This window comes from Vigna umbellata, chromosome 2 (assembly GCF_029865625.1).
Source record: "Vigna umbellata cultivar VRB3 chromosome 2, Vumbellata_1.0, whole genome shotgun sequence".
Lineage (NCBI taxonomy): Eukaryota > Viridiplantae > Streptophyta > Magnoliopsida > Fabales > Fabaceae > Vigna > Vigna umbellata.
Genome location: NC_142166.1, coordinates 49,480,918 through 49,506,776, shown reverse-complemented (window position 1 = coordinate 49,506,776; position 25,859 = coordinate 49,480,918). Strand labels below are relative to the sequence as shown.

The following is a 25,859-nucleotide window of genomic DNA, read 5'->3' as shown; positions in this document are numbered from 1 at the left end:
ATACTAGTCAAATAAACAGTGTAAAATCGTGCAGAAAGGGTACGTCTTTCTCATTAGAAGTCGTCTGACCCTACGACTTCCCTTTGATCCAAAATCTGTCCATTTACATAATATCCAAGACAAATTTTCCTAGTTTCCTACAAAAACCAACTTTGATTTCTAATTTGTTCTTACTTTTTTTAAGATGTTTGTTAATAGATTTGTTAAAATATTAAGACCAAAATGGATAAGCAATTGGGCACAACATTCCTCGTGAAAGAGAGTTCTATCCCAAAAGGCTCCATATTTATCAGAATCCGTAATTTTCCACCCATTAAGCAGGCCCATTTTGAATATTTGTCTAAATGAACGAGATAACGACTTTTAAACATAAAGTTGTGTTTTAAAACATATCTTCTTTGTTTTAAAGTTATGTTTTTAAACAACTTATTAAAAGATATCCGTACTTTTGTTTAAATGTGTCTGTTTCTATTATTTTGTTTTGTACGTAATTACAATATTCTTCTAGATTTGTGGATCTCAATACCCTGAACTCAATTTTTGCACAATGATCTCAACTTCTCTAAAACTGCGAAGCGATGAGCTCGATTTGAATTTACTTAGAATACATTTTTACTCACTTTAAAAAATTTAATTATGTTATAGTTTAAATATTAATAAATAAATTGAGATGTATATACTTTTATAGATATAAATTTTTATATCATAATTAAACTGAAATAAATAATCTAAAACAAATATATTAAATAATATAATAAATTTTAATAATAAATAATAATTTAGAATTATATTAAATAATATAATTTAGAATTCTAAAAACTTTTAAAGAAAAAATTTAATTTTTTTATATAATTATTAGTATAAAGAAATCTTTTTATACTGTTAAAAAAAGTATTGAAAGTTTTAAAATAAAAAATCTTTCCTTTTATACTAATTATGATTATAGTGTCGATCTGTTATAAAAGGTTTGAAATAATTTATTATACTTTTAATTATAATGTTGTTCCTCAATTTTCAATAAAAAAATGGGTTAACATCTCAATAATACGAACAATACAATTTTGACATTAATTATAAAAAACAAAGATAAAGTACAAAGCATAACATGAGGAAAAAGTATCCAATAGCTGCATACATCAAAGAACCAACTTGGGCTCCTGTACACAAAATTATCAATGAAAAAGTAAGATTATAGAACATTTGGGAATGGATTATTTCAAAAAATCTTTCAGAAATTAAAAAGAAAAACAAACATTTTTCCATAATAACTTGAACATTTTCCTTCCATCTCCATCGTCCACAACTTCTTCGTTCAAATCCAAAAAGAAAAATGTCTTTCTAAAAATTTTTTTGACAATTTTTTCAGATTGGTCTGTTTCAAATATACGGACCAATAAAATAGTGACACATAATCCATTGTCAAAAAATTGTTAAAAAAGATGTTAACATATCATTATCCATCCAAAAATAAGCGTTTTCTTCCAAGACTTCTAGAAGAGGATCTACAACTTTCATTTGTTTCTTCCTTAGAGTTTAAAGAGGTTACGTTCTTTGGTGGGTCGAGTGTGGAGGAGCTGAGCTGCTATAATGCCAACGGTTCCAATGAAGTGTTGCTTTCTTGACAAGTTGTTTGGCTGGTGACATGGCAGATCTGGGCGTGGTGATTGTGGTGGCATTGCGTTTTTGCTCTCCAATGTGCTCCAGTTGATAGTTGGTGGCATTATTTACACTCATTTTTTATATTGATTATGGAAAATCACGCACTATTTACAAAATTGTTACTCCATCACATTTCACACCTCATGGTTTAAAAGCAATACATTGTCATTGTAAAAGGTGTTTTTTACGCTAATAAATTCATATGTTGTATTTTGTATTAGGAATAAATTATACAAGTCCACATTAACTTTCAACAATTAATATTTAATATTTACTTATATTGTATTTAATTCTTATTGAATGATTATTTTCTATATTTAATTAAGATAAAAATTATAATAAAATTTCAAAAAGTTTTGAAATCAAATAAGGAGTTGAGTCATCACGAGCCCATGATCATGATGAGTTGGTTAGGTTGATGAATCAAGTTAACTTTGTCTCAACTAAAGAATCAAGCCAAGTTGGTTAAGACCAAAGGTCGAGAGATGATTCAACCCAAATTAAAAATTGACACAAGTCAACCCAAGCTGAGTTGACTCAAAACCAACCAAGTTAATTCGGATTAATAGTTGAAGGTCAAACCAAGTTAGCCTAGGGTAAAGAATCAAGATGAGTTGACTCAACATGAAGGTCAAGATGAGTTCGTCCAAGTAAAAAAATCAAGATGAGTTAGCCTAGATAAAGGACAAGCCAAATTGACTTGGGATGAAACTCGAGTTGAGTCTGGCTTGGTCGAAGATTAAGCCAATTTTGGCCTTAACTAAAGGTCGAGAAGAATCTATTCCAATCGAATATCGAGGCAAGTTAGTTTGAACTAAAGATTGAGCCAAGTTACCTCGAACAAAGATCGAGTCAAATGAGTTTGGGCAAAAGAATTGAGACGAGTTGGTCTATTATGAAGGTCAATATGAGTTGGTCTAGGTCAAGGGTTGAGCTAAGCCAACCAGACTGATGGTCGAGCAATGTTGGCTGGAATTAAAGGTTAAGTCAAGTCGTCCTCAGGTGATCAAAGATTGAGCCTAGTCACATGTGGCCATAGATTGAGTCGAGTCATCCCAAATTGAAAGTCATGTCGTTGGCTTTGACCAAAAGTTGAGATGAGTCAATCCACATTGAAGATCATAACAAATTGACTCATGTCAGCTCTGATTAATTTTAAGATGGGATGCGTTAGACTTAAGTCAAACTAAGTGATCTAGACTCCAATCGGTACAAGTTGGCTTGGATTTAGGTCAACTTGAGTTGACTTAACTAATTCTAATTAACCTAATAGTCCAATATATTAAATTAATTTTATTCTATTTAATCTAATTGGATATAATCTAAATTTAATCTAATGAGAAAATTTCAAATCTATTAATTTAGATAAAATGAATTAGATTATAAATCTAATCTATTTTTTTTAATCCATATTAGATTTAGAGTGAATTTTGAATAATTTAATCCATGACCACTTTGGCGACGGTGAAAGTTAGGATGGAGATGTCACAGAAGTAAAAAGGGAGCAGAAAAACGTCTACCGAAGGAGTTCACGAGACATGATTGTTTTTTGTAAGTTGTGCTAAAAACTTCTTCTCGTGACTCTGTTGGATTCTCTGTAGAATTTGGATTTTCTTGTGTTTTGGTGCTCTTTCTCTGCTATGTCTATGTTGGTTCTGTTAATCTTTCCTATAGATATTACTTCACTACGATCTTATAGCAAGTATTGTTCTATTTACACTTTTATGTTTGGTGAAAACAAGAGATAAAGTTAACAGATGTTTCAATAATAACTTCTCTCTATTAATAAAACTGAATCGATATTACATTAATTAAAAGATGTAGCAAACTAGAACAGTAGGGGATTGAACTCAGAAACTGCATGCATGAATTCCTTGTCTGATTCCAAGGCACTCATTGTATGTGAGAAAAGGCAAACTTCCAAATCAATGCTTCCTCCTCCTTCACGCCCTGGGTATGATGACACTTTCCCATCAAATTTATTTGCATAGCCACTTCTAGCAGCCACCGCTTTCCCCATTCCAAATTCACTCCCATACATATTGAACCTCGGGGAGCTACCCATCATCACACAATATGGTTCAAAGAAACGACCCATTTGATATATCACAGGAGAATCTAACCACTCTCCGAGATACTGCAACACCACTCTATCGTCAAGGTTTTTAACAGCCACATGCAACTTCCATGCCGCCCATCCTAGATCATTCTCAAGCAATTCCCCTGTTGTCGTTTCTGCATTCACTGCATGAAGGCAGTTTCCAAAGTATTCTTCAGGCAGAGGCGGCTCCATTCTTGATCGATTGCTCGCTGCTAATCTGCAAGTTGTTTTTTGGTCAGACGGTATGGAGCGCGCACGAGTTATGGACCTCCAAACAAGTGCTGATAATGACTGGAAGGAAGATATTGTTGTGGTATTGGATTCTGAATTGGCCTTTGCTTTCAGTTTGGCAATAGACTCTGCTGAAAAGTGGAAAAATCTCTCTCTCAGGAGGAGGGGTTTTTCAGATCTCTCTATAAACTCGTCATGATGTTTGAAAGGAAGAGAGATCGGTGGTCTACAATTATTTGGAAACCAACGATTGTGAATGGGTTGGCGTGAGATGGGAACATTTTCAGATTGAGATTGTGCTAGAAAGATCTGAGACCATGAATTGAAGAAATTCCAATAAGAAGTTCCATCGCCAATAACATGGTTCATGGAACAACCTATGAAAACACCGTCCACTAGTTCAGTGACTTGGATGGACAACAGCGGCATGGAGTGACCGTCATGGTTGATTGCTTTGTGGTGGTCAAAGAATGATTGAACAATCGGTGGGACATCAAGGGGGGAGAGGATATCAGCTATGGTGATATCCAGAGTTGCATGAATGAATCTAGCTCCATCACTGTTGTTGCAATCAACAGAAACAATATAAGAGGGAGGGTTTTGGGTTTTGTGAGTGACAAGGCGACCAGACAATGGATAAAAATGGGAGAGGGTGAGAGAAAGAGAGTGCTTGAGGTTCTCCAACAGATTTTGTATGAAATCGTTTTCATGAAGCAGGGTTGCAGGCTTCTTGAAGAGTAGACCCTTCTGAATATAGTGCACAGACAACATGGCAATATCCCAAGGTGTTAAATTGCAGATTTGATCGGAGAAGTGGTTGCAGCGGTGAGGCTTCACAAAACACTCCGAAATGCGTCGTAGGGCAGGAGTACCCATTCTGCAGATACTCGCACACGGCCAAGATTGGCTTTTCAGATATCTCCAAGATCAAGTGTTTCCCACATTTTATAAAGAGAATGGGCCACATCAGAAAATAATAGGCCCAATGGCCTTTAACCCAAAACGCATCAAATAAACCCAAAACGCAGGAAGCTTTTGTTATATGCTGAAAGCTGCCTCGAGATCAGAAAGGCAGTGTGTGACAGAAGGCATCGAGTGAGGAGAGGAAGGTTCTAGGGCTTCACGGAGACTCTTCACCGGAGCAAAGCGCTACCTTCATCGGAGGCAAGGAAGAAGACCAGAAGAGTACGGGTAATCAGGTTAGTGAACTAACTCTCATCTTGATTTAGGAGAAAGGAAAAAACTGATGTTATTATTTGAAATGAGCGTGAAAAATTACAACTGTTGGTGAGAGGGAAAACTCTATTTATAGAGTTCAAGAGGGAAGGGAATACAAAACGGAAACGGAAAACAGAAAACAGAATAACTAAACCTAACAAGATTACTGTATTCAAAAACAGTAATCCACTATATCTGTAATATTTAATAGCCTCCCCTCAAGCTGGATGGTGTATAGTTGCCAGTCCAAGCTTGGGAACGATAGATCCGAACCGAACTCGGTGAGGAAACTTGGTAAAGATGTCTGCTAGTTGTTCATCTGAGCGAATGGGGAGAAGATGTAGAAGGTTAGCTTGCACCTTTTCACGAACAACATGGCAATCAAGCTCTATATGCTTGGTTCTTTCGTGAAAGCTCTGATTATGAGCTATATGTCTGGCTGATTTGTTGTCACAGTATAGAGCTGGAATTCCAGCTTCCTTAATCTGTAAGTCCTCTAATAGATAGTGAATCCATTGTAGCTCGCAAGTAGTGGCTGCCAGAGCACGATATTCAGCCTCAGTGGAGGACCTGGAGACAGTGCTCTGTTTCTTTGATTTCCAAGAGATGAGTGATGATCCAAGAAAGACACAGAAACCTGTAGTGGACCTCCTAGTATTTGGACAAGTTGCCCAATCTGAATCGCTGAAGGCCTTTAGCTGTATGGGAGAGTCAACTGGAAAGAATAATCCTTCTGAGGGTTTAGACTTTATGTACCTAAGGACATGTTGGATAGCCCTATAATGGTAGTCAGTAGGAGATTGTATAAATTGGCTTAACAAATTAATAGAAAAACATAAATCAGGTCTAGTGTTAGTGAGATAAAGCAACTTCCCTATCAATCTTCGATAAGAGGTTGGATCTTTCAAGTAGCTGTCATTTCTGTATAGAGTACTCGTGTCACTCAAAAAGGGAGTTGAACAGGGCTTGCAATTCAGCATTCCTGTCTCTTCAAGTATGTCTAAGGCATATTTTCTTTGAGACAAATGAATTCCTTTCTTGGACCTTGCCACCTCCAGCCCTAGAAAGTATTTAAGTTCTCCTAGATCCTTTACTTGGAATCTGTTATGCAAAAGGCCTTTTATGTGACTAATTTCTGTCATAGAATTTCCTGCTAATATGATATCATCAACATAAACAAGTAAGGCTGTGAAACCAGTAGGTGTGCCTTTGATAAAGAGGGAGTGATCACTTTTTGACTGTATATAGCTGACAGAGGTGAGGAAACTGGACAACTTCTCAAACCACTGCCTACTAGCCTGTTTTAGGCCATATAGTGACTTAGTTAGTCTGCAGACTTGACCTGCTTTGTGGACATTAAGACCAGGGGGTGGCTCCATGTAGACTTCCTCATTTAGGTCTCCATGAAGGAATGCATTATTCACATCTAATTGATGTAAAAACCAGTTTTTAGAGGCTGCCAGTGCAATGAGTAATCTAACGGTAGTTAGCTTGGCAACAGGAGAGAATGTGTCCAAATAATCTATCCCTTCTTGCTGGGTGTAACCCTTAGCAACTAGGCGGGCCTTGTATCTTTCTATGGTGCCATCAGCCCTGTATTTAATCTTGTAAACCCATCTGCATCCAATTGCAGTATTCCCTTGAGGAAGCTGTGTTAGAAACCATGTGTTATTGTCCTGCAAGGCTTTAATTTCCTTGCGCATTGCCTCTGCCCATTCACTCACCCCTTTGGCCTCATTATAAGAGTGGGGCTCACTGTTAGCAGTGATAGCCATGGTATATCTTGAATGTTTTTCTGTCAAAGAATCACAACATAATAAATCAGAAATGGGGTAAGGGGTTTTGAATTTATTTTTCACAGACAAGGATTGATTAACCTGATGGATATAATCATCTAGATATCCTGGAGGCTTTCTGATCCTATCAGATCTCCTGTAGCCATGATCCCCTTCACTGTTATTGACTTCATTATCAATCCTGTTCTCTTCAGCAGTATCATGCTGTATCTCTTCTTCTGCACACCTTTCATGATTATTGGAGGCAGGACTGCCTAGGGAATCATGGAAGAAAGTGATTCTGTCCGCTTCTTCATCATTCACACTTGGGTTGTTCTGCTGGTGCTTCCAAGGAAAAATGTCTTCATAGAAAACAACATTCCTGCTTATAAAAAGTTCTCTAGTGTTGATGTCAAGGACAATATAGCCCTTGACTCCACTTTTGTATCCAAGGAAAATCCCTTTCCTTGCTCTAGGGTCAAGTTTGTGCCTACCAGCTTCTAGGGTGGAAGCAAAACAGAGACATCCAAAAGTCTTTAAGTCTAAATAAGTGGGGGGAACATTATAGATACGATCATAAGGGGTTTTATTGTTAAGAATGGGAGTAGGCAATCTATTTATGAGATAGACAGCATGGCTCACAGCATAGGACCAATAGGTATTAGGTATATTTGATTGAAACATAAGACTGCGGGTTACATTTAGAATGTGTTGGTGTTTACGTTCAACAACAGAGTTTTGCTCAGGGGTCTCCACACAACTAGTTTGATGACTAATACCATGCAAGTCATATAAACTGACACAGTTGAACTCGGGTCCATTATCAGTTCTAACAGTCTTAATCATTTTACCAAACTGATTCTTAATTTTAATAATAAAATTCTGTAATAAGTCTCTAGTTTGGCCCTTGTTGTTCATCAAAAATATCCATGTGTGTCGGCTATAATCATCAACAATAGTAAGAAAATATTTATGCCCATGAACTGAAGGAACAGAAAAGGGACCCCATATATCACAGTGAATCATTTCAAAACATTCAGTAGATAAGGAATTGCTTATGGGGAAAGGCAATTTATGTTGTTTAGCATAGTGGCAAACATCACAAACAGTATCATTATTCATTTGAACATAAGGGAAATGTTCACAAATCTGTTTGACAGTCTTGTGTCCAGGATGGCCTAGTCTATAATGCCATAGATTTACATCAACATGTTTAAAAGAAAGAACAGATCCTGGAACAAGGCACTGGTTAGGATTCTGAAAAGTTTGTAGATAGTAAAGACCCTTGTATGAGTTAGCACACCCAATCATCCTCAATGTAGAGTTCTCCCTTATCTGACAAAGCTCAGAAGAAAAAATTAGGCTACAATTCAAGTCTCTTATAAGACTTTGAACAGAAATTAAATTGAAAGAAAAATCAGGGATATAGAGCACATTAAAGATAATAAAATCTTTAGAAAATTGGACAGTTCCTGCATGTTTGGCAGTAATAACAGAATTATTAGGCAATTTAACAGTAATGGGTTTAATCTTGTAGAAGGTGACAAAATTCCCTTTCTCATGGGTTACATGATCAGTGGCCCCAGTATCAATAATCCAAGAAAGAGTACTTGGTTTGTCCTCCTTGTCATTGTCATTCCTCTGCATTTGATTGATCTTATGTGTAGGCTCATCAGCTTTCTCAATCATTTTTAGAAGTTTTCCAATTTGCTCTGGGGTTAGTTTGTTAAAAACAGTGCTGGTGTCTCCCTGACGTGTATTCTCTGATCCAGAACTGCTTTGGCAGACATTAGTAGAGTTCCAGCCATTGTTTTTCTCTTGATTGCTATCATTCTTTTTATACCAAGGTGGAAAACCATGCTTGGAGTAGCACTCATCCACAGTGTGATTCATCTTGTTGCAGTAAGAACACTGTTTTCCGTAATTAGGATTCTTTCCTCTCCCTCTTCCCAGACTATGTGACTCAGCACCACGACCTTGATTTTTCCAGGTCTGGTCGGTTTTCCAACTGCTGTTCTTGTTAGTAACATTGGCTATGACTCTACTGGTTTCAGTAGAGTGATTATGGCTTGCAGTGCCAGATTCAGATCTTTCTTGTCTTTCTTGCTGCATAATGAGGGAGAAGACACGATTGATGTTTGGCAAAGGGTCCATCAACAAAATCTGGGTCCTGACAGTATTATAGGTATCATTTAACCCCTTTAAAAAACATATAACGTGCTCTACTTCTCTATATTTTAGAGAAGTTCTTGAGAGTTCACAGCTGCAAGGGATATCGCAGGTGCAGTTGGGTATGGGCCGAAGGGATTCCAGTTCTTCCCAGAGGATTTTTAAGTCAGTAAAGAATTGATTAACAGTTCTTTCCCCTTGTTTGATTGAATGAATGTCTTGGAGAAGGTCAGAGATTTTAAAATAGTCACCTTTAGAGAATCTCTCCTTTAGCTCATCCCATAATTCTTTGGCTTCTTCAACATATATTACACTTTCTGCAATTTCTGGAGAAAGTGTTTTTACAATCCATGAGAGTACCATCATGTTGCATCTTTCCCATGCATCAAACAAGGCTTCGGTTTTCTTGGGTTTCTTGATAGACCCATCAATGAATTTGATTTTATTTTTGGATAGGAGTGCTCTTCTCATGCTTCTGCTCCAAGAAGAGTAATTATTCTCACCCAGTACTTGAGAGATGAGGGTTAATCCTGGATTCTCCCCTGGGTGTAGGTAGAAAGGACTGGCAGGCTGGTCTGTAGCATCCATGGTAAAAGAAAGCAAGAAACAATGCAAGAAACTAAACAAGAATGATCAAAGAACGAAATCTGGGCAGCGGAAGTGAGTTTCTGCTCTAGATACCATAAAGAGAATGGGCCACATCAGAAAATAATAGGCCCAATGGCCTTTAACCCAAAACGCATCAAATAAACCCAAAACGCAGGAAGCTTTTGTTATATGCTGAAAGCTGCCTCGAGATCAGAAAGGCAGTGTGTGACAGAAGGCATCGAGTGAGGAGAGGAAGGTTCTAGGGCTTCACGGAGACTCTTCACCGGAGCAAAGCGCTACCTTCATCGGAGGCAAGGAAGAAGACCAGAAGAGTACGGGTAATCAGGTTAGTGAACTAACTCTCATCTTGATTTAGGAGAAAGGAAAAAACTGATGTTATTATTTGAAATGAGCGTGAAAAATTACAACTGTTGGTGAGAGGGAAAACTCTATTTATAGAGTTCAAGAGGGAAGGGAATACAAAACGGAAACGGAAAACAGAAAACAGAATAACTAAACCTAACAAGATTACTGTATTCAAAAACAGTAATCCACTATATCTGTAATATTTAATATTTTAAAATAGAAAGGGATCTTTAACACAGATAACCGTTTCACCTATTAAAAGATATTTTTGTAGTTATAAAAATGAATATAAAAACAATTTAGTAACTGTCAAAGTTTACAGGAATTTTAAAATATCATTGTCTTTCTGCATGAATGTGAAATAAATAATATATATCATGCTGCCAGCTGCCAGCTGCCTCTTGATTGTCCATCACATGCACCATTTATTTTTCTCATAAATTAACAGTTCCAGAAAAAAAATTGAGTGAGTCCTATAATATTTAGACTCTAAAAATGTTTAAGAGGATTAGATTGAGAATCATTCCCATCAATGACACGTCAGTTAGTTATTTTATTTGTAATAAGTTTTAGAAATTAAAAATGAAAAGAGAAAATATTATGTATAATTTGAATATTAATTAATTAATTGACGTTTATTGTACTTATGGCTCAAATATATTAAAATGGTGACTTTATTCGTTAGAAAATGAAGGTACAGGTACAGTTTAAATCCATAAGTTTAATTATTACTATAATTGTTATTTTTGTACTATTTATAAATGGGTTGATGTGTTAAATAAAATAATATTAAATTAAATCGATGTTTAATTAAGTGAACTTAATTTTGGATCGCTTCTGCCTTGTTTTTACTGTTCCTTTTATAGATGCTACATATATTTTTTTATTGAAGACAATTCTTTTCTTATTATATTAACTATTACAGATAATACTGACATTGATTTTAAGCCGTCGTCTAGCATAATCTTTTACTATATTCCCCCGGAAGGCATTTAAATAATTGACTTAATTTTTTTACCATAAATAATTTAAATATTAAAGTCTTGCTGTAGTCCTTAAATTTATTCTCATTATTTTAATTATTTGGATCATAATGAGTTTAAACTATTTTGATCCTTTGTAAAATAGTTTATGTGAAAAAAAAAGTCTATATTAATGAAAATGTTAAGTAAAATCAGTTGAAAATGAGTTTAAATTATTAAATAAGTAACTTTTAATAGTTGAAAAAACTAGACAAGATAGCCAACTAAAATGAAAAACTCGGTAAGACAACATAGTAGAGTGGAGAATTTGGTAAAACAGTAGTGAATAACTCGTCAACACAATCAAGTAGAGTGGATTACTCAACAATGTTACCAAGTAGCAAGAAAATCTCGGCAAAAGAGTTAAGTAGCATGGATAAATTGATTATACAACTGAGTAGCTAGAAGAAACAATGAAAGTTCTAATAATCACTATGTCGTGTTCGCTTTAAAGAGTTTACTGTTTATGAAGATGTGTGTGGATGAATTAGCGGGATTGCTTCCGTTCGCTTCCAGGTATTTGCGAAGAAATGAATGTGATGATTTGAAAATTGGTTTCTTGAATCCATTTTCACTGATAGCAAAGATTTGCAGGTATTTGTCCTCAATTATTCATTTACCCTTTTTTATAATAATAATAATAATAAATAATAATAATAATTAATTTTTATTTTTTTTCTTTATATAATAATTTTTACAATTATATATAATATTAATAATTACAATTTTATACTATTTTTACTACTAAGGGTATTTTGATAATCTTCAATTTTTATCAATTAAACAAATTTTTTATCTGTCACATCAATCAAATCTTACGCTAATTTTCACACTCTCATTTACTTCCAAATCCACTTAAATAAACAATACTTAATTCACCTCAAATTCATCCACTCATTCTTCCTCAATTCTTATCCCCTAAGTGAACACACCCTAAAACACATGGTAATCCAAAGATTTATAATACTAATATAAAATTTTAAAACTATTTACCATAATCTCAACCTAATTATAATTTTTTAAAATTGCATATAATTTTTTTAACTAATTATTTTGTAAAACTTAATCATATAATATCAATATCATTTATTATATACAGAATTAAAATTATTGTCATATTACATAGATTAAACATTTACAACAATATAACATAATTTTTAACTCTCACTAATAAAATTAAATACCAAAGATCTATCAATTACCTTATTATTTTCTACAATGTGTCATAACTTTTTTATTACACTTCATTAAATAATAATTTCACTATTTTATAACTTTTTCATATGAAAATTATGATTTTTTTCATATAACTTTTTTAAATTGAATATTTTGTAAAATCAATTAACAGCATTATACTATGATATAAATTGTAATATCAATTTCATTTATTATATTTAAAATATAAGCTATTGTCATATGACTTAAATTACCTACTTAAATATTTTATTGATAACAACTCAAACAACACAACATAATTTTTATCATATCTTTCGTTACACAATTACTTCATTACTTTATCATTTTCATATACAAAATAAAAAATTTATGAAAAAGTAAATAAAATAAAATAAATAACCCGTGGGTAGACACGGGTGGCACGGGTGGCACGGTCACATCTATAAGAGAGTAAAGTATGTCATGTTTCAGAACTCAACAAAAGAAAGAGAAACAGTGGATGATGAGTAGCCCCGCCATTCGACGCATTTCAGAATGCTTTGTGAAGCCTCGATCCTCCAACCAAATCTGCAATTTAACTCCTTGGGATATTGCTATGTTGTATACAAACTATATCAAGGAGTGTCTTCTCTTCAAGAAACCTGCGACCCTTATTGATGAACATCATTTCAAACAAAATCTGTTGGAGAAGCTCAAAAACTCTCTTTCTCTTACCCTCTCCCATTTTTATCCTTTGTCCGGTCGCCTAGTCACCCACAAAACCCAAAACCCTCCCTCTTATACTGTTTCTATTGATTGCAACAACAGTGATGGAGCTAGATTCATTCATGCAACTCTGAATATGACTATAGCTGATATCCTCTCCCCCTTTGACGTCCCACCCATTTTTCAATCGTTCTTTGACCACCCCAAAGCACTCAACCATGACCATCACACCATGCCGCTGTTGTCCATCCAAGTCACTGAACTAGTGGACGGTGTTATCATAGGTTGTTCCATGAATCACGCTGTTGCTGATGGCACTTCGTATTGGAATTTCCTCAATACGTGGTCTCAGATCTTTCAAGCACAATCTCAATCTGAAAACCATGAATACGATGTTCCCATCTCACGCCAACCCATTCACAATCGTTGGTTTCCAAATAATTGTAGACCACCGATCTCTCTTCCTTACAACCAGCATGACGAGTTTATAGAGAGATCTGAAAGACCCCTCCTGAGGTGTAGATATTTCCACTTTTCAGCAGAGTCTATTTCGAAACTGAAAGCAAAGGCCAACTCAGAATCCAATACCACAGTAATCTCTTCCCTCCAGTCATTATCAGCACTCGTTTGGAGATCCATAACTCGTGCGCGCTCCCCACCTTCTGACCAGAAAACAACTTTCAGATTAGCCGCAGACTGTCGATCAAGAATTAAGCCGCCTTTGGCAGAAGAATACTTTGGAAACTGCCTTCATGTAGCGAGTGCAGAAGCGACAACAAAGGAATTACTTGAGAATGGTATAGGATGGGCAGCATGGAAGTTGCATGTGGCTGTTACAGACCTTAACGATAGAGTGGTGCTAGAATTTCTGGAAGGGTGGTTAGATTCTCCTTTCATAATTCAAATGGGTCGTTACTTTGACCCGTACAGCTCGTTGATGGTTGGTTCGCCCAGGTTCAATATGTATGGATGTGAATTTGGAATGGGGAAAGCGGTGGCTGCTAGAAGTGGTTCTGCAAACAAACTTGATGGGAAGGTGTCGTCATACCCAGGGCGTGAAGGAGGAGGAAGCATTGATTTGGAAGTTTGCCTTTCGCCACACACAATGAGTGCTTTGGAATCAGACGAAGAGTTCATGAATGCAGTTACTGAGTTTGATTCCCTGTTGTTCTAGTTTCCTAATACGCCTATTATGTTCACCACCTTCACTTGTTGATTCAATTAGTAATCAAATAAAGACAATTGAAATAAAGTGACGGAAAATATATGTGGGATCGAGTAGGACAAATATGTTACTGGATGGGCAATTTCTTAGCTCAAACCTTATGTGACGTTCTTTTATTGTAAGAAGATGGTCTGTGTTGTCGTATTCTAAAAGTAATTGAAAATTTCTTATTTCCGTTGGATAAGATAAGAGCAATTAGAGAAGGTTTAATCCTTTACTACATTCCTATTTATGTACGAATTTTTTAATTGGGTCCTCGTTTTTTAAAGTGTATCAAAATGGTCCCTAATTTTGAAAATTGATATCAATTGAGTCCTTTCCGTTAAATTGGCTGGACGGCGTTAAAAAAATTGATGAGTGGATGCTGAGATGACAAACGAGCGCTCGTCCACCAGCGAACGAACGCTCGTCCAGCAGCGAACGAACGCTCGTCCACCAGAGAACGAACGCTCGTCGACCTCTTACTGCTGGACAACCGTTCGTTCCACACTGGACGACCGTTCGTTCGGTGGTCGACGAGCGTTCGTTCGCTGATGGACGAGCGTTCGTTCGCTGGTGGACGAGCGCTCGTTCGTCATCTCAGCATCCCACTCATCAATTTTTTTAACGCCGTCCAGCCAACTTAACGGAAAGGACTCAATTGATATCAATTTTCAAAATTAGGGACCATTTTGATACACTTTAAAAAACGAGGACCCAATTGAGAAATTCGTACATAAATAGGGATGTAGTAAAAGATTAAACCATTACAGAACAATGGCAATAAAATCTATATCAAATCTGTATTATCATCACTTGATTAAAAATAAATACAAGGTTTAAACTTTCATTTGGTCCTCGTATCAGTGTATCAATCTCAGGTGGATCATCGTTTTTTTTTCGGTCTCAATCTGTTCCATAAACTTATAAAAATGAACCAATTAAGCCTTCTCCGTTATCACTGACATCGTCTAACTGTGATGACGTGATGCACTCATATGTATACATCTTATATTACGTGGAATTTTTTATTTAATTTTCTATTAAGTCTTGTACAACTATATTATTTAATGGTTCGGATTAGGAATTTCTTCAGATTAAGATTAGGGTTCGTGTTCTGCCATGGTTGCAATGGATTGGGTCCAAACCATGGCAGAATCAAAGCCCCAATCCATTGCAATCATGGTAGAACGCGAACCCTAATCTCTTAATCTGAAGAAATTCCTAATCTGAACCATTAAATAATATAGTTGTACAAGACTTAATAACAAATTAAATAAAAAATTTCACGTAATATAAGATGTATGCATATGTATGCACCACAACATCACAGTTAGACGGTATCAGTGATAACTTAACAGAGAGGGCTTAATTGGCTCATTTTTACAAGTTTATGGATCCGATTGAGACTGAAAAATGCGATGATCCACACTTGAGATTGACATACAAATACGATGACCAAACAAGAGTTTAAACCTAAAAATAAATACAATATTCACTGTGACCAAATTTCAATCAATTAAAATGAAACACTTCTCACTACTTTTTGTTAGACCCTTAAAATTCTTATGATTAGAATGGCAAGGGGTTCAAGTATACTTTTGTCTTGTTTTTAGTGTGATAAGTAACATACATTTTTATTCTCATTTTAGGAAGAATGGATTTACTTTGGAAGAGGATCCAAATGCACAACTTCGATGCCGTTTTAAATTAAAGTGTGTTCCTTCCTTAAGAACACTATGTTTGGAATTGAACCAGGTGAAAGCAATGGAAGCAGGAAAGTTTATGAACAATAACTTGTATTGGACGTACTGTTGGAATCAAATTAAAGGAAATTTGAAAAAAGTGATGGTGGAGAAATGAGTTTAAGGGAAGTAGTTGAAGAAATGAAGTTGTTTTACTTGACAAAACAAGAAAATGCATAGTTATTGAACTTTAATTTTTGTTTGGAATTTTGTTTAGGTTATCAATATTAGTCTATATGTTTTCAATTAGTCGAGTTGTTTTTTATTATACTAGATGTTTCAGTGAATCTTGCAATATTCTTTAAATATTATGTGTATTTTTTTATATATTTACATTGTTAATGTAAATTAATGTACTTTATTTTAAATCATCAATAAAATTAATTTTAATTAATTTTTATATATTTTATTTATTTCTTATTATAAAAAAAATTAATTAAATTAAGAAATTATAAATGTAGGTGAATAATTATAAATAAAAAAGTTTTAAACTTTCACAAAATAATAATTACTAATAAAATCTCCGACATATACATCCCATACCAGATCATGAAAAACTTCCAGAAATCGATTGCAACAGCGACTCTAATTGTGAGGATTTAAAAAAAACTTCACAAAATAACAATTTTTTTATAATGACATTTAAATTATTTTTTTAATAAAAATATTTGAATAATAATATTTAAGAAATATATATAATAATAAATACTATGAATTTATATAATAAATATAAATTATTCATAAAACAATCCCACGTTAAGTTAAATAAGAGTAACAATAAAGAAAACAAACACTGAATAATTTAACTTTTTATACTCCTTAATTTTAAGACTTGTATAAAATTTAATCTTTACATTAATTATTTATATTGAACTTCCCTAATGGTATCAGAATCCATGGTTCAGATTTGGTGACCGATCTCAAACGAGTACGTCCCTCCATGATATGGTGAAGCCTTAGCAGGAGACCAGTGGCAGATAGCCAGATGTATCATGAGAGGTAGAGAGCAAAAGATGCTCAGTGTTTGACCATGGATCGTGAAAGAGAGTAGAGAGAAGTGGTGACCAAGGTGTACTCAAAGATAAGAAAAGACTTTCGCTGTAGAGGAGGTGGAGGTGAAGAACCATAGTCCTTTGTTTGAAAAGAGGATTGTTGGATACAAACAAAGTCCCACAATGAGATAAAATAAGAAATGGAGATGAGTTTATATATACATAAAATACATCCATTAATAAGAGGTCTTTTGAAGTGGTACCAAAAGCAAATATGTGAGAACATGAATCTCCCTACAAATAAAAAAACCTAAAGAAAAGTATTCCGGTGTTCCTTGATTTATCATTCATAGTTAAAATATTCTATTGCTCTTTTATAGTATTTGCTGCCAATACAGTGAAATCCTTTTATAAATATTAGGCTTAATACCCTATTTTGTCCCTAGTTTCGCCCGACAATGTCAAATTAGTCCATCCTTTAAAAAGTGCGTCAATTACGTCCTTACTTAATAAAATTTATATCAATAAAATCCCTTCCATTAAATCCGTACAAACAACGTTAATTATTTCTCTCTCTCTTCTATTAACGTTGTTTGTACGGATTTAACGGAAGATATTTTATTAATATAAATTTTATTAAGTAAGGACGTAATTGACGCACTTTTTAAAGGATGGACTAATTTGACATTATCGAACGAAATTGGAGACAAAATAGGATATTAAGCCTAAATATTAAATCTTGTTTAATTGTGCGCATAACATCAACACTTTAACTCAAATAACAACAACATAAGAATTCATAATACATATTAGGGTTAAATATGTTTTTAGTCCCTAAACTATTGGCCATTTCTGGTTTTCGTCCCTCTTCCAAAGTAAGGTACACTTTAGTCCTCATACTTTTCGAAACTTTGGTTTTAGTCCTCCAAAACTAACACCGTGAAAAATATGTTGATGTGTCTAACGTCTCTTTCCACGTGTTCTAACGTCTCTTTCCACGTGTTTAAACAGCTAAAATGCAAAGTTAATCCAACGTTCGTAAAGTTTGGTTTATTAGTTTCATTGCAAAGTGTTGTCTGAAGGATTTGGGCAAAGACAAAGTGGAAAGAAGGTTCAAGCTTGGATATCACCTTCTTGGGCGTTGGTGGAGTTGGGCACGTAAGTTCACATTTGTCTTTGTTTTGGTTTAAAATGATGGATGGATTTGGGGATGTAGGGTTTTGTTGAAGGGTTCTGGTTTCGAACTTGAGTTTCTTTGTTAATCACTTTTGAAGGGAAATGAAAGGTGATAGAGGAGGTTGCACACCAAGGAGCATAGGTTCTGGAATGTCCCAAAGTTGTGGATCATCTCACTTAGCTTCAAAAAACTGTGGTTGTGGGGAAAGATTGTTGTTGTTGAAGGCAACTACATTGAAGAACAAAGGGAGACTATTTTATAGATGTAGAAATTGGACAGTAAGTGAGAATAAAAGCTTTATTTATTGTGTTGAATATTGCATTGCTGATTTATAATTTTCATTTGCAGAGTAATTCAAGCTGTAACTTCTTTCAATGGGTTGATGAAGGAGATTTCGAAATGGAAGGAAGCTTACAAAGGAAGAGTGAAGAAGTTGAAGTGTGTATTGAAAATGTTGTGTTGGATCTAAGGAAGAAGAAGGACAAGTTGAAGAAGAAATTAGAGGAAGAGAGAAAAAATTTCAAAATGATGTTGATGTTTTTTGTATTGTCATGGGCATTAACTGCCATGTTTTGTATTCTGTTTGTGTTGAAGGTTAATTGTAATTAGATAGGTTGTGATGTGGATGTCCAAGGAAGTTTTAAATTGAATAAACTATGGAAGTTCAGTTCAATTGTGTCTTGATGGTTGTGTTATGTGCATTTGTGTTATATACTTTGGAAATATTAACAGCTGTGTTTAAAATCACCAAATTCTGCAAGTTATCAGAAAAAGTGTTTAAAATTTGGGGGTTTAAATGTCAATTTTGCAGAAACGAGTTTGGAATGTTAATGTGATGATTTTAGCAACTTTGTTTGACCAAATTTGACATGTACTAACTGCCAACAGATGTTAATATTTCTTCTCTCTTCTTCAACATACACATTGTCCATCCCAAACCCATCATCACCATTTGCCATTCTCTCCTCTTCACTGTCATCAACATTTTCCATCCCTTCGTCTTCACTCCTCAACAACATTCTCTCCTCTTCACTGTCATCAACATTGCCCTCTTCATCTTCTTCTTCATCTTGCTCTTCATCCCCCTCAACATTCCCCTCTTCCTCTTCCTCTTCCACCATTTCTCCCTCAACATTCCCCTCTTCCTCTTCGTCATCTACTACCAGGTCTTGTACTTCAACATTTCCCTCCACCCCACCAATATCTTCTTCATCCATAACAACCTCTTCCTCCATCTGCTGTACTCTTACTTCCTCTGCCTCCTCACCAAATGTAACAAAACTAATTTCCTCTGCCTGACTGGGTTGGCCATGTTGAACATAGATTTCAACTTCCTCCTTATTTGCCTCTGCATAGTTAGCCAACAAAATGGCTTCTCTGTCATCTGTTAGTGGTCTGAGGTTGTTCATTGCCTTTTGTTTGGAACCCTTCCACCAAAGTTTGAACTCTCCAGAGTACTTGAATTCTCTAACAAATCCCACTGCTTCAAAGTATGACCACATGTCGGGATCGATTCCCCTAATAACATGTATCTCTCCTCCCACGTATTGTAGACCCTTGTTCTTCATGAACTTCCCCATATGATACAAACACACATCAAAAACCATTTTTCCTACAAGGTCAAATGAAAACTTCCCACATTAGACTCACAATGCACAGCGGAATGCCCATTACACACACAATTGCTTTTTTTGTTCAACGAATCACAGAGAAAACAAGTTCAACTTAAACTAAAAAATTACCTTGCTCAACGAACCACCTCAACGAACGACAAAGAAATCCCTTTCTTTCACCAAGCAAACTCAATGAACCACGAAGATGCACGCGCAGATGAACCACGAACCAAACCCAAACAAAGAACAGCAACACCAACACCAATTGTAACTGATTTTGAGTATCAATTTCATTCCAAATTAAAGAGGAATCACTTCCATCCCCAGATGACTTAACACGTCAGCAAAAAACCAATTACACGTGCAAAGAGACGTTAGACACATCAGCATATTTTTCACGGTGTTAGTTTTGAAGGACTAAACCCAAAGTTTCGAAAAGTATGAGGACTAAAGTGTACCTTACTTTGGAAGAGGGACGAAAACCAGAAATGGCCAATAGTTTAGGAACTAAAAACATATTTAACCCTACATATTATTATATAATTGACTGACCACAATAGAGATGACAAAAACTTGGATAGACCCAACCTAAAAATTCATAATACCAATATAAAATTCCAAAATATTTTTCCATAACCTTATTATAATTTTTAAAAGAATATTCTATTACATATAATCTTTTATCTTATTATTTTTTGAAACTTAATCTGCATTTTGAATTTTATTTATTATATATAAAATTAAAATTATTATCGTACCATATAGATTCTAATTTCAAACTTCTTCTAACGAAATTAAATGCCAACAATTAATCAATTACTTTATTATTTACTATAATAACCTTTTTATTATTTTTCACTAAATAATAATTTCACTGATTTATTATTTCTTCCTAAAAAATACCATGAGTTTTGTTTTCATATAACTCTTCAACTGATTTTTTTGTTAAAATAAACTAACATATTATATTATGATATAAATTGTGATATCAATTTCATTTGTTATATTTAAAACATAACTTATTATCATATCATTTAAATTTATTACTTAATTATAGTAATAATAACAATTACAATAATACAATTTAATTTTTATCATAATTTTATTATTTTTATTACTTTTATATAAAAAATAAAAAAATTATAGAAAAAAAATACAATAACATAAATAACCCGTGGCTAGGGGCGGGTGGCACGCGTGGCGCGGGTGGCACGGGTGGCACGGGTCACTCAACTAGTATCTATAAAAGAGAACAGTATGTCATGCATCAGAACTCAACATAGGAAAGAAAAACACTGCATAATGAGTACCCCCACCGTTCGACGCATTTCAGAATGCTTTGTCAAGCCTCAATCCTCCAACCAAATCTGCAATTTAACTCCTTGGGATATTCTGTCGATTAAAAAATACATCCACCATTGTCTTCTCTTCAAGAAACCTGCAACCCTTATTGATGAACATCATTTCATACAAAATCTGTTGGAGAAGCTCAAACGCTCTCTTTCTCTTACCCTCTTCCATTTTTATCCTTTGTCTGGTCGCCTTGTCACCCACAAAACCCAAAACCCTCCCTCTTATACTGTTTCTATTGATTGCAACAACAGTGATGGAGCTAGATTCATTCATGCAACTCTGGATATGACTATAGCTGATATCCTCTCCCCCTTTGACGTCCCACCCATTGTTCAATCATTCTTTGACCACCACAAAGCAGTCAACCATGACGGTCACACCGTCCCGCTGTTGTCCATCCAAGTCACTGAGCTTGTGGACGGTGTTATCATTGGTTGTTCTATGAATCACTCTGTCGGTGATGGCACTTCGTATTGGAATTTCTTCAATACATGGTCTCAGATCTTTCAAGCACAATCTCAATCTGAAAACCATGAATACGATGTTCCCATCTCACGCCAACCCATTCACAATCGTTGGTTTCCACATAATTGTAGTCCACCAATCTCTCTTCCTTTCAAACATCATGACGAATTTATAGAGAGATCTGAAAGACCCCTCCTGAGGTTGAGATTTTTCCACTTTTCAGCTGAGTCTATTGCCAAACTGAAAGCAAAGGCCAACTCAGAATCTAATACCACAAAAATCTCTTCCTTCCAGTCATTATCAGCACTCGTTTGGAGATCCATAACTCGTGCGCGCTCCCCACCTTCTGACCAGAAAACAACTTTCAGATTTTCCGCAGACTGTAGATCAAGAATGAAGCCGCCTTTGGCAGAAGAATACTTTGGAAACTGCGTTCATGCAGCGAGTGCAGAAGCGACAACAAGGGAATTACTTGAGAATGGTATAGGATGGGCAGCATGGAAGTTGCATGTGGCTGTTACAGACCTTAACGATAGAGTGGTGGTAGAATTTCTGGAATGGTGGTTAGATTCTCCTTTCATAGTTCAAACGGGTGGTTACTTTGACCCGTACAGCTTGTTGATGGGTGGTTCGCCGAGGTTCAATATGTATGGATGTGAATTTGAAATGGGGAAAGCGGTGGCGGTTAGAAGTGGTTCTGCAAACAAATTTGATGGGAAGGTGTCGTCATACCCAGGGCGTGAAGGAGGAGGAAGCATTGATTTGGAAGTTTGCCTTTCGCCACAGACAATGAATGCTTTGGAATCAGACCAAGAGTTCATGAATGCAGTTACTGAGTTTGATCCCCTGTTGTTCTAGTTTCCCCATTATCTTCACCACCTTCACTTGTTTGTTTGAATTAGTAATCAAATAAAGGCGATTGAAATATATATATATATATATATGTGTGTTCAGTAGAAAAAATAATAAATTGTTAATTTTCTTAATTTTCCCTCTTAACTTTTCTTAATTTTCACTTTTTATTATGTTAGAAAATTTTACTGTCAACATATAAAAGAATTGTTCATGGGTGTCGGATATCATATTTAGTAGATTGTTGATCAGAGTCATTGATATCAGAACATATTTAACCTCTAAGCTCATGGATCTCATGCTCACGAACTTTTTAGTGTTAAGACTCAATTCCTATTTTATTCTCTCGTCAAACTCTACCCTATATTAGTATTTAATTACTGTGTTGTTAATATGTATTTAATGAGTGAGTCTCAACATTAAAACATTTATATTATTTTTGTTACTAAAAATATTTGAATAATAATATTAAAGAAATGTATATGATAATAAATACTGTGAATTTATATAATAAATATAAATTATTCATATAACAATCCAACGTTAAGTTAAATAAGAGTGCCAATAAAAAAAACACTAAATAATTTAACCTGAAGTTTTCATACTCCTTGATTAAAAACATGTATAAAATTTTATCTTTACACTAATTGTTTATATTTAAAGAAACTTATAATTGGGTAAAGAAAAGTATTCTAGTGTTACTCATACAATAGTATTATTTATAATTTTTAATTAAAATGATAAATAATATTATTGACAATCCGATTAGTATTGACTTAAAAGCCTCACAATGACGATTCCTTTCAATAATATTAATAATGGTTTAAAAATAAATGCTTGACAGACTGAGAATATTTTATAGGATTGGAAATGACAACTAGGAAACTGCATTCATAAACTCTATGTCTGATTCAAGAGAGGTCATTATATGTGGTAAAAGGCAGATTTCCAAATCGATGCTTCCCCCTCCTTCACGACCTGGAAATGATGTGACCTTCCCATCAAATTTGTTGGCATATCCACTTCTCACTGCCACTGCTTTCCCCATTCCAAACTCACTCCCATACATGTTGAACCTTGGTGAGCTACTTATCAACACAACGTACGGCTCCAAAGGCTGACTGGTGTGCTTGATCACTGGAGACTGTAACCACTCTTGGAGTAAATGCAACACCTCTCTGTCATTGTGCCTTGTAACAGCAAGGTGCAACTTCCCTGCAGCCCATCCTAGATCATTCTCAAGTAATTCCCCAACTGTCGTTTCCGCACTCAACTTATCAACCGAGTTTCCAAAGTATTCATGAGCCAGAGGTGGCTCCATTCTTGACCGATTGTTTGCAGTTAAGTCGAAACGTGTTTTTTGCTCATATGGTAGGGAGCATGCTCGAATTATTGATCTCCAAACAAGTGCTGATAATGACTGGAACGAAGAGATTTTCGTCGTATTACTGTTGGACTCTGAGTTTGCCTTTGCTTTCAGTTTTCCTATCGACTCTGCTGAAAAGTGGAAGATTCTCTCTCTCAGCAAGGGCGCTTCATACCTCCTGATAAACTCGTCGTGATGTTTGAAAGGAAGATTGATTGGTGGACTGCAATCATTTGGAAACCAGCGATTGTGAATGGGTTGGCGCAAAATGGGAACATCATATTCTTGGGCTTGAGGTTGTGCTTCAAAGATCTGAGACCATGTATTGAAGAAATTCCAATACGAAGTGCCATCACCGACGGAGTGATTCATGGAACAAGCTATGAAAACACCATCGATCAATTCGGTGACTTGGATGGACAACAGCGGCATGGTGTGACCGTCATGGTTGACTGCTTTGTGGTGGTCGAAGAATGAGTGAAAAATGGATGGGGTGTCAACTGGGGAGAGTAGTTCAGATATGGTGACATCAAGAGTTGCATGAATGAATCTAGCTCCATCACTGTTTTTGCAATCAACAGAAACAGTATAAGAGGGAGGGTTTTGGGTTTTGTGGGTAACAAGGCGACCAGACAATGGATAGAAATAAAAAAGGGTGAGTGAAAGAGAGTGTTTGAGCTTCTCCAACAGATTTTGCACGAAATCGTGTTCATCAACATGGGTTTCAGGCTTCTTGAAGAGAAGACCCTTTTGGATATAGTGCACAGACAACATAGAAATATCCCAAGGTGTTAAATTGCATATTTGGTTTGTAACTTGGGTTAAACCATGCGGTTTGACGAAGCATTCTGAAATGCGTCGAACGACAGGAGTAACCATGATTCAAGTTTACACACAAGTTTTGGTCTGTGTTGAAGAGAGAAATCGTAAGTGCTAATAAAATATGCATTTAAAGGTAACATAGACGGATGAGTTAAATGAAAACAAGTTTTTAAGTTTTGCCAGGAAACTTCTACCCATTAGCATATAGGAACCAAATGCGATTTTGAATTTTGCTAGAATGTGTCCCCACTAGAATATAGTTTAGAATTATTCACTCCTATATTTGAAGATTCGATATCTTAACATTCCATTCTCACACACCAACTTATTTTATTACTTTTATATTTAATAATTTAGTTTATATTTAATTAGAATAGCTTAATTAATTTAATAGTTTTTATTGTTGTTATTTGAATGTCAAAACAAAACAGTGGTGTAAGCAGAGCTTTTCCGTATTTAAACTCAACCATTTTAGGAGCTATTTTTAATACAAAAGAAATTATTTATGTTAATTAATATTTTTTATTAAACGTTAAATAATGTTAAATAATATTAAAAAATGAAATATATATCTCACAGACAAAGATTGATTGAAGTTATATAATCTCATACTAGATAATAAATTATCCAAGCCAAAATAAAGTAATAAATTTTCTAATTTTCTATATTTTATTATATTTATATTAGCTAGAGCAATCCAGGAAATGTGAGGTAAAAATTAGGGCAACGCATTTTTTTGCATTTTTCTCCTTTATAAGTCTCATCTTGTTTAGAAGTCGAGAGCTAAGAGAGTTCAAATGTTTGTTTTATATTCCAAAAAAACCTATTTCAGTTTTAAGTATAATTTTGTTTTTTAAAAGAAAAATTGAAGTATAATTCAAAATAAAAGGTTTAGTGAATATTGAATTGCATGAAATACACATAACAATTATTTTTTCTTAATTATGTTTGATAATGTCTTTTTTGTAATTGGTACCGTCAATCTCAAATCCAAGCAATGAATATTATTTTTAAACATACATCGACGTTCAAATTTATAGTTCATATAGGTTACGCTGATTCAAAATTATATTAAATACTAACAAGGGTGAAGTTTAAAAGATAATATTTGATGAACCGATTCTCAAATCCGAATAGGAGGAATGGCTAAACATAAGATTGCGTAAAGAAAAACTATAGCTGTAGGGAAAATGTGGAAAAAGTAATTTCATATTGATTAGTAGATAATGAGTTTGAGTTTTATAAAAAAAATAAAGTTTA

General features: G+C 34.8%; 4 protein-coding genes across 4 annotated transcripts; 2 read left to right on the top strand and 2 right to left on the bottom strand.

The window, feature by feature from the left end:
- Window positions 1-3,419: 3,419 nt before the first annotated feature.
- LOC124831288 (putative acetyltransferase At3g50280) lies at window positions 3,420-4,945 on the bottom strand. The gene has a single exon (XM_047305224.2). It carries the CDS (start codon window positions 4,865-4,867, stop codon window positions 3,488-3,490), a length of 1,380 nt encoding a protein of 459 aa, XP_047161180.1. The 5' UTR covers window positions 4,868-4,945; the 3' UTR covers window positions 3,420-3,487.
- A 7,711-nt stretch (window positions 4,946-12,656) lies between these two features.
- On the top strand, window positions 12,657-14,452 carry LOC148204196 (putative acetyltransferase At3g50280). Its single transcript, XM_088107291.1, has one exon. It carries the CDS (start codon window positions 12,763-12,765, stop codon window positions 14,182-14,184), a length of 1,422 nt encoding a protein of 473 aa, XP_087963417.1. The 5' UTR covers window positions 12,657-12,762; the 3' UTR covers window positions 14,185-14,452.
- A 6,560-nt stretch (window positions 14,453-21,012) lies between these two features.
- On the top strand, window positions 21,013-22,490 carry LOC124827993 (putative acetyltransferase At3g50280). Its single transcript, XM_047301184.2, has one exon. The coding sequence runs from the start codon at window positions 21,044-21,046 to the stop codon at window positions 22,415-22,417; it is 1,374 nt and encodes a 457-aa protein (XP_047157140.2). The 5' UTR covers window positions 21,013-21,043; the 3' UTR covers window positions 22,418-22,490.
- Window positions 22,491-23,165: 675 nt separating this feature from the next.
- On the bottom strand, window positions 23,166-24,726 carry LOC124822049 (putative acetyltransferase At3g50280). The gene has a single exon (XM_047294011.2). It carries the CDS (start codon window positions 24,654-24,656, stop codon window positions 23,289-23,291), a length of 1,368 nt encoding a protein of 455 aa, XP_047149967.2. The 5' UTR covers window positions 24,657-24,726; the 3' UTR covers window positions 23,166-23,288.
- Between the last annotated feature and the right edge of the window lie 1,133 nt (window positions 24,727-25,859).